The following is a 15,391-nucleotide window of genomic DNA, read 5'->3' as shown; positions in this document are numbered from 1 at the left end:
TATAAAATTTGTTAAAATTTGTTGAAATAAATAAGATTATTTTATTTAAGCAAAATAATTTTACTTTATTTAATAGCTAAATAATTAGTTTAGTTTACAAATTATATATTAAATAATTTTTTTTAAAAACAAATATTTGTCTATTTTTTTAATATAGTGCTGACACTTATCCTTAGATATTTTAATTTATTTATTTTTTATACAATCAAATAATAAAATTAAAAAAAATGATTTAACATAAACTACAGTAAGAAATAGTAATCAAATGAAATAAAAATAATTTTCAATTATTATTTTATTTAATATTATAGTATTTTAGTAAATAATATTTTAAATTTTAATTTTACAATTTAATTTAATATAATAAAAAAATATGATTTTTATTACAGAATTAATTATATTTTCAACAATTTTGTTGTTATTTGCTTATTACAAGTTTGTATTTTTTTATTGTTGTTAATATATTATTATTTTTTACTAAATATTAACTATTAAAAAATATATATATTATTATAATACTAACTATTAATATAATTGTGTTAATAATTTTTTTTAAATATAAAAAAGGTATTATCAATCAAAACATTATGATTATTGGCAAAAACGTGGTATAAGTGGTCCCCGTCCCATACCTGGTGTCGGTAATAACTATGAAATGTTATGGCAATCCCGGGCACAGCTCGATGTCAAATGGATGCATAAGTTTGGGCCGATCTATGGGTTTGTTGTGTTTTGTTTTTTGAAAAAGAAAAATAACTGTCCACTAACTTATATATATCCACTAATATATATATATATTTAACAACTATTCAGATACTATTCATTTAATAAGCCTATACTGACTGTCGGCGATCCGGAACTAATCAAACAGATATGGATTAAAGATTTTCAAGTATTTCCCAACAGATTTATGCCGTCCGCCGACAACAACAATACAAACAGTCTATTCGGTCTTAACATCGACGAAACAACTGGCCAGCACTGGCATCGTATCAGACAGGCTATTAATCCGACGTTTACATCGGCCAAACTTAGATCATCGCTAATACCGAAAATCGACCGATGCTTAAGCCAACTGTTCAATGCTATGCAACCGATGGTCGATAGGAGTAAACCCATTGAAATGAAACGTCTGATGCAACCATATGTTATCAACATATTTGCCGCTTCTATATTCTCCCTGTCCATCGATGCCCATCAACAACCTGATCATCCCTACGCCAGCCATACACTGGTCCGATCGTTGGCCGTCCGATTGTTGCCGACATTTTTGTTGCGATCGTTGCGCATGAAAAACGAGTCGATGTACGAGGATATGGCCAATGAATACTTTCTGGGACTGACCAGACATTTGATGGCTGAGCGCAACAACAACAACAACAACAGTACTGATGGCCACAACAATAGACAGTACAACGATTGGCTGGAAGAGCTAATGAATGCTAAAGTTAGCGATAAAAACAACAAAACTGATGGTCAGTTTGGATGTTATTATTTTTTAATATAAATTAATAAATAATTTTATTTTTATTTTTTAGACTCAACTGATGCCAAACTGACTACCGATGAAATACTGGCCAACATATGGATACTGACTAGTATTGGCTTTGATTCGACAGTAACCACTCATACGTACGCCAGCTATGAGTTGGCCGCCGATCATGAGCTACAGTCAAGATTGTACAATGAAATTGCCGATTGTTCAGCAAACGGACAGTTGTTAGACTACGATCGGGTACTCAATCTACCGCTGCTGTCGGCAGTTATTAGCGAAACATTACGCAAACATTCGCACGCCGTCCGCGAAACACGTATAGCCGATCGCGACTATCAGCTGTCGGGTACCGGTATTACCGTAAAACAAGGCGAAACTGTTGAACTGCCTATTTATGCTATACATCACTGCCCTGACTACTATCCCGAACCTCATCTGTTCCGAGCCGACCGTTTTCTGCCCGCCAATCGTCACAAACTGATACCCTATACATACCTGCCGTTCGGGTTGGGTCCCCGACACTGTCTGGGCAAACAATTTGAGCTGATGCTGGTCAAGCTGACCCTGGCCAATTTGATATACCGTTACAGGTTGACTACATGTGCCCAAACTGATCCCCGACAGCAGCACAACTGTATTATCTATGGACCGGATAAAATGTTTTTGAAATTTCAGCCTAGATTTCAATCTTAAATAAAAATGTTTTAAAATATGTTAAAATTTAGTAGATTTTAATTTATTTGATTCCTTTAAGTTTTCAATAATGTTGTAATAATTAATATTTGCTGTTTTTTTAAATTTTGTTTTTGTTTAATAAATTGTAAAATATTTAAGTGTTTTAATTTATCAAAATGATTAAGTTTACCTTATTTTTTTAAGTACAAGTTTTATTATGAAAATTTTTAAATTGTTATGTAAATGATTTATTTTATTTTTTTTAGTAATTTAAAATATCTGAATTGTGTTTTTATATGTATTTATTAAATAAAATTTTTAAAAAATATTTGTTTGTATTTTATTTAATAAATTATATTAATTAATAAATTTAAAAAAAATAATTTTTAAAAATTTATTTAATACATGTTATTTTTCTTAATTATAATTAATTATTTCTTAATTTTATTTTATTAGTTTTTTTACAAATAAAAAAATATATCACTAATAATAATGTTTATAAACTAAATATAAAACTTATTGTTAAAATCTATAACTAATGTCTTCAAAAAAAACATTTTTGAATTAATTTATTAAAATATTTTTAAAGATTAATTTATATAAACAATATATATATTTGTATATAACCAGATTTAAATGAAAACTTTTATGAACAAATTGATAAAAAATAATTGTTTAATTTAACTTTTAAATCAGTAAAAAATATTTATTTAGTTTTGATTTTTTTTTAAAAACAGGTCAAAACATAATTATGCATTTAAAAAAAATTATCATCTTGTTATTTCAAAATATTAATATTAAATATTAATATTTTTATTATAAACAAAATAATAAATCAGAAAAATAAAAGTGTGTTAAATTAACAATTGTCACTAAATTTTGTAAATATATTTTATTGAAAAAAATCATTTACGTATACATTAACATTGTTATAAAAAATAGCCAAATCATTATAAATATTACTTTAAAATATAATATTTTATTACTAAAACTACTTTTTAAAAAAATATTATTAATTTATTAAATTTCTAGATTTATACAAATAATATTTACTTTAGAAAATACTTTATAGTAATATTTTTTTTAAACATATAGAAATTATTTTTTTAAAAATGCTATCAAAAGTTTTCCTATATGTTGTATTAATTAATACAATATTTATTGTATACACCGATTGTATAGAAACAGCGATTCAAGGTTTGTATATTAATAATAATAATAATAATTGAAAATTAATTAATTAAAAATTTTTATTTGTTAAACAAATTTTTTTTAACCAGGACATTGTACCAAATTTGAAGATTTAGGTAAAATAATTTTATGATATTAAAATTAATAGTTATTTATAATTAAATATTTTTTAATAAATAAATTGTATTATTTTTTTAAAAAATTATTTTTATTATAATGTTATAGCTATAACACCCATACAGTACATTGACTGTACATTTTTGAATCTGTTTGAGTGTAACAGTCAGCCGGACAGTAGTCTAGACATTGTCGAGATACTGATGCCCGAGCTATTGAACACAACGATGACCTGTAACGGTATGGTTACCGATAACTATCAGGACATACCGTTTGATGTGATGCTCAGAAATGGTGACATTCATACAGTTACCTATAGCCAGTATAATCTAATTATTACAGTAATTGATGGTAAGTTTTTTATAAAAAATAAAAAATAAAATAATAATCCATATAAACTATATGGTTAATTTACTGATATTTTTAAACTATCACATTATTATTAACAACAATCAAAATAAATAGGTGATACCTATTATCGTGAAGTTGGCCTAATAACTGATGGTCCCTGTGCCGGATCCAAAATACAGGGTTGGTCTATATATTTGCCACCCGAAGGCCAGTGTATTACCAAACCGATGACCAGTTCGAAGCCATTGTTCGAGCACTGGAAGATTACCGGCAACTGTAAGGCCACTTGTAATGGACACTCATTTTTTTCCTATAAACCAGGAATTGTACCCTAATTTTGTTGTTGTTATTGAAAATAATCTAAAGTAACATTTTTTTAAGACAAATTAAATTAAAATAAGTTGCATAAAATTTTATTACTTTTTTTTAATTAATTTGTTATTTGAATATCTTTTTGAATAAAATAAAAATTAATAATATTTACTTGAATTTTATAATTAAATTCTCATAATAAATTTATTTTACTATATTATTAGTAGAAGTATTATTATTTTATTTTTGTATTTTACTAAATAAAATATTTTTATATATATTAATGTTAATATTATACTTTATTTTTGTTTATTTAAATATTTCTATAAAAATTTGTTTTTTTAAACATAGAATATAATGTTTAATAAGTAAATGAAATTTTTTTGTTTATTTAATCTTAAAAAATACTATTATTATTACTTAATATTTAATAATAATATTTTCTATACAATGATTAGTATAGTAGTAGTAGTAGTAGTAGTAGTAGTAGTAGTAGTAGTAGTAGTAGTAGTAGTAGTAGTAGTAGTAGTAGTAGTAGTAGTAGTAGTAGTAGTAGTAGTAGTAACAAAAAAAAATGTGCATATTTTTTTGTAATTAATAATTCAAATACTGTATATTATTATAAATTTAACTACTATTAATTGCTAAATAACTACTTGTATACTATTTTTTTTGTTTTGTTTGCTGATTACTACTAATCTATTAAATATTTTTAAATAAATTTAAATAATTTATTTACTTTATAAGAAAAATAATAATATTATTATTATATATTTTAATACTATATACAGTTAACAAAAATTTAACTAACAAACAAAAATGAATATTAATTATCAATAACCAATGACATATTTAATATATATAAATTAAAATTAGTATATTTTTAAGTAAATTAAAACAAAAACAAAATATTAATATTGAATTGTAAATAAATGTTTAATATAAAGTTTTTTTTGTATATATTGTTGTTAAATAGTTTTCATTTTTTAATTTCTCTGTATTTTTAGTTTATTTAAAAAAAATAAAAATTGAATTATTATTTTATTATCAATTTTCTATATACAGTACACTAGTATTACAATACAATTATATTTTTGTATTAGACTAGAAATGTATCAAATCATTGATAGCCGTTATTGACATACATTTTTAACATATATTTTTTTAAAAAATAAAGTATTTAACTATTAGTGATTTGACAATTAGTTAAAATACTGTATAGTATTATTGATATATACTGTATATACTATAGTAATACTTAACTACTCAACACTACTAATGTCTTATAGATATTTACAACAACAAAAATAAGTTTCAAAAGCGCTGTATAAACTAAACTTTAAATAAAATACATAATAAACAATAGTATAAAAAACAATAGTATAAAAAACAATAGTAAAAAATATTAGTTTTATTTAATAAATTTTATTTAAAATATAATATATATATATATATATATATTCAATAATAGTATCGCTTAATTATTAATTTTTAAACAACATTTATTTAAAAAAAATTAATAAATACATTTAATCAGTTTTTTAATTATTAATAGGACGATGCTTAATTTTATATTGAATTGATTGTTTTGAATCATCATTAACATCAATATTATCATCAAGGTAAATATGATAGCGATAAAACAAATTGGCCAGTATCAATTTGACAATAAGCCAGGCAAACGGTTGGCCAGCGCAGGCACGCGGTCCGGCACCAAACGGTAAAAATGTGTACGGTACTATTTTATCCCTACTATTATTTTGGCCCATAAATCTATCGGGATCAAAACGGTGCGGTTCCGGGAAATAATCGGGATTCAAATGAATCGGATACAGCGGAAACTCGATTCGTTGGCCGCGTCTAACTTGAATACCAGTGTCGGCCAACTGATAGTCTTCGGCAGCTAAACGACCGTCGCGTAAGTTATTAGTCATCAAACGCATCGATTCGTTGATAATGGCCTCCAAGTACTTGATTTTGTAGCACATGTCGTACGTAATGATATGCTGGTCATTGTCCGCCGCCGTCGCCGCGTGTTGTTTGGCCAACTCGTCGTACAGTCGCCGCTGTGATTGTTGGTCGCGTACCAGTTCATCAATGGCCTGACCGATGACATCGATAACAATATTGTAGCCGTCTATCAGTGCTCCGTATAGATTGCCGACCACTTCATCGCGTGTTAGATAACTATCTGTTTGTTGTCTATCCTCTGACTCTAAGATTTTTTTTTTTAAATAAAAATAATTAAAAAAATTTCAAAACATACAGTAATTGTGTCTTTGTTTTTGTTAACAAAAAAAAATAATTGACAAATACTTTTGGTTTCAGACATAAATGATAGTAAGTCTTGTAAAAAGTCGTTGTTTTGTTCAACACCTCCGGCGGCCAGTCGTCTGTCAATCAGATCGTTGATAACATTGACGTAACTGTTGGCCACAGAGTTTGGTACCAGAAATGATATGCCAAACAATCTTAACAAAAATTTCGGTAACAGTATCCGCAGTTTGGCCAACAATGGTGACCATTCAACCGCCGACATAACATAGCCAACCGATTTGTTTAGTGGCCGATCACTGGGAAAGCCGGTATCTTGCGATTGAAAACAATCGATCAGCAAATACATGATAAACGAGTCCATTGTTTTCTTGAGATCAGTACCGGTGCTACCGTTTTCAGTATTACACACCCGATTGTCTAATACATTCATCAGCACCTGTATGTCATCCGTTACTTTCGTAGACATTCGTTTCATTCTCGATACAGACATTAGCGATGTAAACATTTTTCTGGTCTGTTTCCAAGTATTATCGGTACTGAACGAAACATTTTGACACAACACCGGGTGCTCGGAAAAAGACATAACTGGATCCCGTCCGCGGTTATAGAAATAACGGGAATCGGTAACACAGATACGTTTGATGAGCTCCGGGTCGACGATTGTCAGCACCGGTACGTTATATTTATATACACTGTTTTTTTAATTATTATTAAATAAGTTAATTGTTTAAATGTTTAACTGTATAATTTAGCATAATAATTATTTATTAGTTAATAATATACACTATTATAATTTAATAGTTATTATATACTAAATACTATATATATATAAGGGTTACTAATGAGGGGGTGTAGTGGGGGTAAGACCTCTTACCCCCTTGAGATCGAAAAAGTTTGTATTTAGAGGGAATGTAGTGGGAATTTAGTGGGAATTTATTGGGAATTTATTGGGAATTTATTGGGAATTTATTGGGAATTTATTGGGAATTTATTGGGAATTTATTGGGAATTTATTGGGAATTTATTGGGAATTTATTGGGAATTTATTGGGAATTTATTGGGAATTTAATCAAATTTGGCAAAAATTGTCGTTTAAAAATGCAATATAAAATGTTCACCCCCTATGCCCATAAACTTTTTCGAGTTTTTATCCCCCCATACCCCCATGAAATCAAAAACTTTTGGCAACCCTGATATATATATATTGCAATACTATATACCAGTATATATATACATTGTTTTATTTATAATTAGTTTGTTTCAATTTACTAAAACTATTAAATAATGTATATTTTTAATGTAAAAAAATAATAATAATAATAAAATATTTACCCAAATGCTTTGCCATATTTTTTAAACCATTGATAATCAATTTGATTGACATTTTTAGATAACCGAAACAATATGTTTCCGTAACCGATGACCGGTTTGGGACCGTTTACACCCAGTTTAGACCAGTAATCAAAATTACGAGTAAAATAACTATATTCATATAAATAAAGGCAAAAAAAAATTATTAAAAATAATATTATTTATTTATATATAAAATATAATATAGTTGTAATTGCATCAATAATTACCAGTAAATAACTATAATAATAACTATTATAGTTAAAATTATATAGTAAATAATATTCATTTTACAATATATAATATATATATAGTTTACAATGGCATTTAAATGTAATTAAAAAAATTAAAATTATATATATATATATTTTAAATTTTATATTAAACTCATTTTTTTAACTAAAATATTTATAATTAATAAAATATTTTTTGTTGTTGATATTAAATATGCATTATTAGTGATTATAAATTTTTAAAAATATTTAATAATATAGGAAAATCATATATTTGTTTATAATTTATTCATAATTGTAGAAAAATTTTGTTTAAAAAATTATTTGCTTTATCATTCAAATTTTATTTTATTTTATTTGCATTAAGATATACAACAAATATTTATTTTTTAAAGTAAAAAAAATAAATTTAATTATTTCAAAAATTATTATGAAAAAAATATTGTTTTTATTATTAATATTTAAGACAATTTAAAACATATTTTTAATTCCTTATTACATAACTTATGTATAAAATAATAAACCTTTTTTTGTAATGTTAAAAACAAACATAAAAAATATGTTAGCTATTTATTACATAACTATCCAAATAAAATACATAACAATATTGTTTTTTTTACTTAATAAAACTATTTATATTTATAATAAAGTTATCTGGATACAATAGTCAAATTGATACGTTTGGGTGTATTTAGAAAACTACTTAACAATAGTTTGGTTGGTATATCTGTTTGGGCACATGTATTGAATCGGTATTTCAATACTAGTGTTGCCAATGTTAGTTTGATTATCATTAGTGCAAAACGTTTGGCAATACACTGTCGCGGACCCAAACCAAACGGTATGAATGCATAGGGTGTCAGTTGGTTACGGTTTTCCGGTAGAAAACGGTCGACATTGAACTGTTCGGGATTGGGATAGTAGTCGCCATTCAAGTGCATAGCATAGATACCAAACTCTACCGATTCGCCAGCTTTGACAATAACACCCGTTTGATGGCCATCGCCGCCACCGCCCAATGGATAGTCATTTTCGACAAACCGGCCCTCACTGATGGCCGGCGAATGCAAGCGTAGTGTTTCGCATACGACAGCCTCGAGTAGCGGCAGATTATGCAACCGATCGACATCTAGTTGCTGGTCATTGTCATCATCATTGATGATGACTGTCCTAATTTCGTCGTAAAGTTTTTGCTGAACACTTTGATTACGGGCCAACTCATAGGTGGCAAACGATAAGGTAATAACTGTTAGCTCATAGCCGCCGGTAGTCAAAAACCAGGCGTTAGCTATGACCTCGTCGTCGGTCAAGTATTTAGACATACCTATCATCAACAACAACAACACTAGTATTATATTAAACTGTAACCAAAAACAAACTATGCACTGATCCAACCTTTTTCATAAAGTCCATAGTCGTCCTCATTATCAGCAGTTGTTTTATTGTTATCATTAATAGTCTGGTCTTCAATAGCGTGCGCCTCCATAAGCAACTCAATAAAGTCCCAGCGCTTACCATCACCACTACAACCACCAATCCCAGTGCTTTCAAGTTTTCGCTGACCAATTACATGACGGGTCAGCTGAAAGAAATACTCATTAGATGTATCGTCGGACAGTAGGTTAACGCCAATCAACTTAAGGACAAACTGCGGTAATATAAGCAATGCTAGCGTACGATACCATTTGGGATATAAAATCTGATTTATATTTATGACAAACGGATGGTTCGGATTGACCGAACAGTTCAAGTCCATAGAGTAGACACAGGCGGCTATAGTGTCCAACACTGAGTTTTCGTACATATGTTTCATGTCGATTGTCTGGCCGCTGGCTGCATACCTGTCCATAGCTGTTGTCAATTGTTTCAAACACTGTCTAACCTTCGGTACCATCGATCGGATCTTTGCCGATGTAAATGCCGAACTCATTATCGATCGGATCCGTTTCCAGTCCCGACCTTCGGCTTCATCAACATTATGACATAGTATAGGATGCTGTCGGGTACTGATAACCGCCTGACTCGACCGGTTCACAAAGTTTGGCCAATCTTTCATACAGATCTGTTTGATTAGATTTGGATTACCGATCATAAGCACCGGTAGATTGCCGTCAAAGTAACTGTAATATAATTATTTTATTAGTAGTAGTATTAAGTAAATTAATTAACAACAAAAAAAAGTTATGCTTAAAAATAATTATAACTAATACTATGTGTGTACTGTATATATAGCTAATATTGATAATATAATACTAGTATAGTATGTTTACCCATATATGTGTCCATATTTTTTCATACGTTGGACATCAATAGAGGCCCGCGTGCGCCATATTAGCGGCAAATTATTGCCAAAACCGATCACCGGTTTCGGGCCAGTTATACCCCGTTTTGACCAATAATCAAAATGTCGTGTAAAATATCTATTGATTTTATTGTTGTAGTAATAAATTATATTATTAACAAAAAAATTTCTTTAAAAATCATTTATAAATAATTTTTGAACTAAACTTACTTATAAATCACTGTTAGTATTATACATATAAAACTTATTAATATTATAGATAGTGACCACATATTTAAAAAAATAAAAATAATAAACAATTGTTACTATAGTTTTATAATATTTTTAAAAATAATATATATGTATATACTAGTATATATTTTATTTTTTTATTTTTTAAACCGTATATTTTTTCTAGTTTATACAAAACAATAAATATTTTTGTTTTAATATATATATATATATATATTGCAATTCATTATTTAAAGTATAATACAATGATTTAGATTTGTGAAACTAGGGTTGTATAAAAAAATTCCCATAAATTTTTGCACATTTACATTAACTTGTATTCACAAAAAAAACTATTTTATTATTAACTAATAATTAAATTAGACCCATTATCTAATATTTACTAATCAATTATACATATTGTTATTAATACATACAAATTATTTTTATATTTATAAACATTTTAATCAAATAACAACAAACAAATCATTTAATTAAATATATATATTTTTAAATATAATATTAAACCATCAAATAAAATGTATGTCTAATGCATTTGACAAACAGCTCCGCCATCGACCCGTAGTATAGCACCCGTTATGAATGAATGGCCAGTCGTGTTGTTGCTGTTGACCAGAAAAGCTACCGCTTCGGCCGTGTCTAGCGGTTCGCCCACTCGTCTCAATGGATATGACTCTGCGCTGTGCGCTATCCAATAGTCCATCATATTTGGGCCCAACTTTTCCAGTAATGGACTTCTAGTTGTGCCCGGACTGGTAGGTAGTATAGGTGTAAGAGAGTGGGGGTGTGTGTATGTATGTATGTATAGATTAATGAGAGATTCAGTGATTAATAAATATTTTTGTTTTTTTTAAACATTACAAAATTTACAAAATTATTTTTGTTATTATTCTTTTAAATAAAAGGTAATTACTTAACACTATTAACCCGAACCCCTTTGGGACCCATTTCTAGGGCCAAACATTTGGTAAACAAATCTAATGCACATTTTGACATCGCATAGGCCGGTGATAGGGTGTCCTATAATTGTAAATACAGTTAAAATTATATTTTTAAAAAATATTTATAACTAATATTTATTTATTTTAGTTTATTACAGGAATTACTGATGAATCACTTGATATGTTAACAACACTGCCATTAGTTTCAACTAAATATGGTATCACTAATCCGGTCAACAATTGTATAGCTTTTAAATTACAATCAAAAAACTTATCATACAATTGAATGTACTGCTGATCTGTAAACTCCATGTCCTCATAATAGGCAGCATTGTTAACAAGTATATCAATTCGACCAAATGTTTCGACAGTCCGATTGACTAACTGTTTGACATCCCTTTCCACTACCAGATCGGCTCTCATACCGATTGCCAGTTGTTTTTGTATACCAAATGATTGACACTTTTTCACCACAGCGTCAATGCGCGACTCATCCCTACCAGTGATGATCACATGTGCACCCAATGAGGACAACTTGACGGCAATGGCCTCACCGATACCCGATGACGACCCTAAATAGAGGGGGGTCGGTGGGGGGGGGGTAAACAATTAGCCAAAAAATTAATACTATTGTTATTTTAATAATAATAGTAATAATAATAATTAATACCTGTTATTATTGCTACCTTTCCATTCATTATTTAGATTTATTAAAACAAAAAATTGATAAACAAGTAATAAAATTGAATATATGATTGAAATAGTTTTTTTAAATTAAAATTATAAATGTATTAGTTTTTCAATAAACTAGAGTTTAAAAAAAATAATATTAAAATTTTTATGTACAGTCTGTATATCCTATCCAAACCTATAATATCTATAATATTTAATTATTTTAAATAAATAATAGTATCCTCTAATATTCAATATACTAACTAACAATATTTTTTATGTAAAAATTTGCTGATTTGTAAGTTTTATAATAAACACATATTTTTTATATTATTAAAAAATAATTTACTGTTATATTGAATAATAATAATTATTATTATTATATTATATCTGTAGAAATTTAGCACAAAATATATTAATATTTAATATATTTAAATATAAAGTGTATTTATTTATGTTGTGGTTTAAATTGTATTAATATTTTTTTTGTAATTTTAAAAAAAATTAATAACAAAAAATAATGTTACAATTTTTAACAAATTGGCCCTTAATTTGTTTTATATTATTATGTATTTTATATATTTATTGGTAAATTATTTTGATTTGGTGTTTTTATTTTAAAAAATTTTGTCTAAAATTTATTTTATACTTTTGAAGGCATTTTACAAAACATTTCAATCATTGGCAAAAACGTGGTATCAATGGCCCGAAACCTATCATAGGTTTCGGCAATAATCTGCCACTACTTTGGCGTAAACGTACTGATCTGGACATGGATTGGGTGCGTAAATACGGCAAAGTTTTCGGGTAATTGGGTTATAGATTCAAAAAAAAAATTATTATAATATAATAAAATTATTATTAAGTATTAAAAATTATATTAATATTATTAACATTATTAACATTATTAATATTATTAATATTATTAATATTATTAATAGTACTTATTATTAACAATAATTATTAAGTACTATGCAATGTATAACATTAATGGTTTAAAAAAAAATCATTAATAATATCTATTTAAATAGTTTTTAATAACTAATTTTAACTAATAATTTTAATACCTTTTATTTTACACATTAATACAATTAATTTTTTTTGTGTAATTTTTTAATAATATTTTATTAACTAATTTTCTGTTAATAATAATAATAATAATAATAACTAATTATTTGTTTATTATTAATGTATTTTTATTATTTCTGTTTTAGTTTAAAATAACTAATTTTAACTAATAATAATTTTAATAAATTTTTTTTAACTAATAATTTTAATAACTTTTATTTTACACATTAATACAATTAATTTTTTTTGTAAAAAAATAATATTTTATTAACTAATTTTCTGTTAATAATAATAATAATAACTAATTATTTGTTATTAATGTCTTATTTATTTTGTTTCTGTATTTATTTAAATTAGTTTATTCTTCGGCAACGAACCAGTTCTGGTGATCAGTGATCCGCAACTGATCAAACAAATCTGTATTAAGGACTGGCATGTATTTATCAATCGGTCGCAATCAAACGTGACCACTACCGAAGCTCATCCTATACTACAGTATCATTTGGATTCGGCCGCCGGTCGCGAATGGCAACGACTGCGCGGTATTGTTACCCAAATATTTACCGGCTCTAAGATCAAGTCGATGATACCGAAGATACACGACTGTACAATGCAAATGTGCCGTACATTGGATCCATTGGCCGCCACCGGTCCCCGTGAAGGTATCGGCGGCACTGGCGGCGGACAAGTAGTCGATATGAAAGAGTTTTATGTCAACTATGTTATGGACTCGACAGCCACTACCGTCTATGCCGTACCGCTTGACTCCAATCGTCAGCCGAAACATCCGTTTGTCCAGAACACCCGTCAACTGGTCAGTCCTAACTGGTATCGTAGTCTACTGTTCCTACTGTTACCCCAATCGTTGCTCAACCTGTTTGGCCTGAAATTTCTGATACCCGATTCGGTTAACGAATATTTTTTCGATGTTACCCGTCGGCTGATTCACGACCGCAACAACGATAGCAACCGATACAATGATTTTGTAAAATTTCTATTAAAAGCCCGAATCGATGACAACACTATCGATGAATATAATATCTATGAAAAAGGTTTTTTTAATTTTAATTAATTAATAATATTTATAATATAATTAAAACTAAAAGGTATGAAAAAGTTTCTGAACGACGACGAAATTGTGGGAACCGGTTGGTCGCTGATCGGTGCCGGCTATGAGGCCCGAGTATTGACCTTATCGTTCGGTACCTACGAGTTGGCAATGAATCCCGAACTACAGGAACGACTCTACGGGGAAGTGATGACCGCTTTTTTCGACGACGACGACTCGGCATCCGATGGCCACCGATTGGACTACGAAAAGATGATTGCGTTGCCATTGTTGGAGGCGTTCATCAACGAAACCTTGAGGTTGCATACGTCGGCCATACGTGAAGGTCGTATGGCTGTCCAGGACTATTGGTTAGGCGATACAGGTTTGCTGGTTAAAAAAGGTGAACAAGTAGAGTTTCCGTTTTATGCTATACATCACTGTCCTGACTACTACCCGAACCCGGAAGCCTTTCTACCCGAACGTTTTCTACCGGAAAATCGCCATAAACTGGTACCCTATACGTTCATGCCGTTCGGTATGGGTGCCCGACAGTGTGTGGCCATGAGGTTTGCCTATTTGGAGTTCAAATATGTTTTCTGTCAGCTTATCCGACGCTATCGTTTTGCCCGTAGTCCACAAACAGATATACCGCCCCGTATTACGCCCAATACGGCCGTCTATTCACCTCAACGTATACTAGTTAATATTGTATCCAGATAAATTTTAATTGATTTTTTTTAAAAAAATGATAATGATAACAAATAAATAAATTTAATTTAATACCGTGCTAGGTAAATTAGTATTTTATTTTATTTTATTTTTAAAAAATATACTGTATAAATTAATTGTAATGCTATTTTTTGTTATTGTTAGAGTATGTATTATTTATATTATGTATAAAATCTAGGTTATATCTTGTTATATTTTATTTATATTTTAATTTATTAACAAAAAATAAAATAATAAATATATATATATATATTAAATAAATAATAAGCAAATAAATAACAAATAAATAAATTATAAATATATAATAATAAATAATATTAGTTTTTTATTTTTTGTTATAGTTTATTATTTAAAATACATTAACATTAGGGTTGCGAAAATTGTCGTTTAAAAATG

The 15,391-nt window shown here is 28.0% G+C and overlaps 5 protein-coding genes across 5 annotated transcripts; 3 read left to right on the top strand and 2 right to left on the bottom strand.

Moving 5' to 3' along the window:
• The first annotated feature begins 655 nt into the window (after nucleotides 1-655).
• On the top strand, nucleotides 656-2,175 carry LOC128959220 (cytochrome P450 3A41-like). Its single transcript, XM_054305160.1, has 4 exons — nucleotides 656-720; nucleotides 814-1,475; nucleotides 1,539-2,129; nucleotides 2,171-2,175. Exons 1-4 carry the CDS (start codon nucleotides 656-658, stop codon nucleotides 2,173-2,175), a joined length of 1,323 nt encoding a protein of 440 aa, XP_054161135.1.
• Nucleotides 2,176-3,334: 1,159 nt separating this feature from the next.
• On the top strand, nucleotides 3,335-4,164 carry LOC128959219 (uncharacterized). The gene is made up of 4 exons (XM_054305159.1): nucleotides 3,335-3,367; nucleotides 3,451-3,477; nucleotides 3,587-3,829; nucleotides 3,944-4,164. Exons 3-4 carry the CDS (start codon nucleotides 3,682-3,684, stop codon nucleotides 4,162-4,164), a joined length of 369 nt encoding a protein of 122 aa, XP_054161134.1. The 5' UTR covers nucleotides 3,335-3,367; nucleotides 3,451-3,477; nucleotides 3,587-3,681.
• Nucleotides 4,165-5,399: 1,235 nt separating this feature from the next.
• LOC128959218 (uncharacterized) lies at nucleotides 5,400-10,324 on the bottom strand. The gene is made up of 7 exons (XM_054305158.1): nucleotides 10,272-10,324; nucleotides 9,397-10,121; nucleotides 8,710-9,325; nucleotides 7,751-7,900; nucleotides 6,458-7,110; nucleotides 5,786-6,356; nucleotides 5,400-5,478 (listed from the first exon to the last, which is right to left on the bottom strand). Exons 1-7 carry the CDS (start codon nucleotides 10,295-10,297, stop codon nucleotides 5,400-5,402), a joined length of 2,820 nt encoding a protein of 939 aa, XP_054161133.1. The 5' UTR covers nucleotides 10,298-10,324.
• Nucleotides 10,325-11,060: 736 nt separating this feature from the next.
• On the bottom strand, nucleotides 11,061-12,173 carry LOC128959217 (17-beta-hydroxysteroid dehydrogenase 14-like). The gene is made up of 4 exons (XM_054305157.1): nucleotides 12,146-12,173; nucleotides 11,632-12,047; nucleotides 11,448-11,554; nucleotides 11,061-11,286 (listed from the first exon to the last, which is right to left on the bottom strand). Exons 1-4 carry the CDS (start codon nucleotides 12,171-12,173, stop codon nucleotides 11,061-11,063), a joined length of 777 nt encoding a protein of 258 aa, XP_054161132.1.
• Nucleotides 12,174-12,919: 746 nt separating this feature from the next.
• LOC128959216 (cytochrome P450 3A8-like) lies at nucleotides 12,920-14,986 on the top strand. The gene is made up of 3 exons (XM_054305156.1): nucleotides 12,920-12,954; nucleotides 13,573-14,267; nucleotides 14,322-14,986. The coding sequence occupies exons 1-3, from the start codon at nucleotides 12,920-12,922 to the stop codon at nucleotides 14,984-14,986; spliced, it is 1,395 nt and encodes a 464-aa protein (XP_054161131.1).
• The last annotated feature ends 405 nt before the right edge of the window (nucleotides 14,987-15,391 follow it).

The sequence above is a fragment of the Oppia nitens genome, unplaced genomic scaffold (genome assembly GCF_028296485.1).
Source record: "Oppia nitens isolate AA-2021 unplaced genomic scaffold, nextdenovo-longstitch-racon4-pilon3 scaffold43_pilon_pilon_pilon, whole genome shotgun sequence".
NCBI lineage: Eukaryota > Metazoa > Arthropoda > Arachnida > Sarcoptiformes > Oppiidae > Oppia > Oppia nitens.
This window is presented reverse-complemented; position numbering and strand designations above follow the sequence as displayed.

Coding starts and splice junctions, on each gene's coding strand:
- LOC128959216 (XM_054305156.1), top strand. CDS start 12,920: ATGGATTGGGTGCGTAAATACGGCAAAGTTTTCGG. Junction 12,955..13,572: donor AAATACGGCAAAGTTTTCGG/GTAATTGGGTTA, acceptor TATTTAAATTAG/TTTATTCTTCGGCAACGAAC. Junction 14,268..14,321: donor ATATAATATCTATGAAAAAG/GTTTTTTTAATT, acceptor TAAAACTAAAAG/GTATGAAAAAGTTTCTGAAC.
- LOC128959218 (XM_054305158.1), bottom strand. CDS start 10,297: ATGAAAAAATATGGACACATATATGG. Junction 10,122..10,271: donor AAATATGGACACATATATGG/GTAAACATACTA, acceptor ATTATATTACAG/TTACTTTGACGGCAATCTAC. Junction 7,111..7,750: donor AAATATGGCAAAGCATTTGG/GTAAATATTTTA, acceptor TTAAAAAAACAG/TGTATATAAATATAACGTAC.
- LOC128959220 (XM_054305160.1), top strand. CDS start 656: ATGTTATGGCAATCCCGGGCACAGCTCGATGTCAAATGGATGCATAAG. Junction 721..813: donor AAGTTTGGGCCGATCTATGG/GTTTGTTGTGTT, acceptor ACAACTATTCAG/ATACTATTCATTTAATAAGC. Junction 1,476..1,538: donor TAAAAACAACAAAACTGATG/GTCAGTTTGGAT, acceptor TTTATTTTTTAG/ACTCAACTGATGCCAAACTG.
- LOC128959217 (XM_054305157.1), bottom strand. CDS start 12,173: ATGAATGGAAAGGTAGCAATAATAACAG. Junction 11,555..11,631: donor GTGATTCATCAGTAATTCCT/GTAATAAACTAA, acceptor TTACAATTATAG/GACACCCTATCACCGGCCTA. Junction 11,287..11,447: donor GTTCGGGTTAATAGTGTTAA/GTAATTACCTTT, acceptor ACTACCTACCAG/TCCGGGCACAACTAGAAGTC.
- LOC128959219 (XM_054305159.1), top strand. CDS start 3,682: ATGCCCGAGCTATTGAACACAACGATGACCTGTAACGGTATGGTTACC. Junction 3,830..3,943: donor AATTATTACAGTAATTGATG/GTAAGTTTTTTA, acceptor CAAAATAAATAG/GTGATACCTATTATCGTGAA.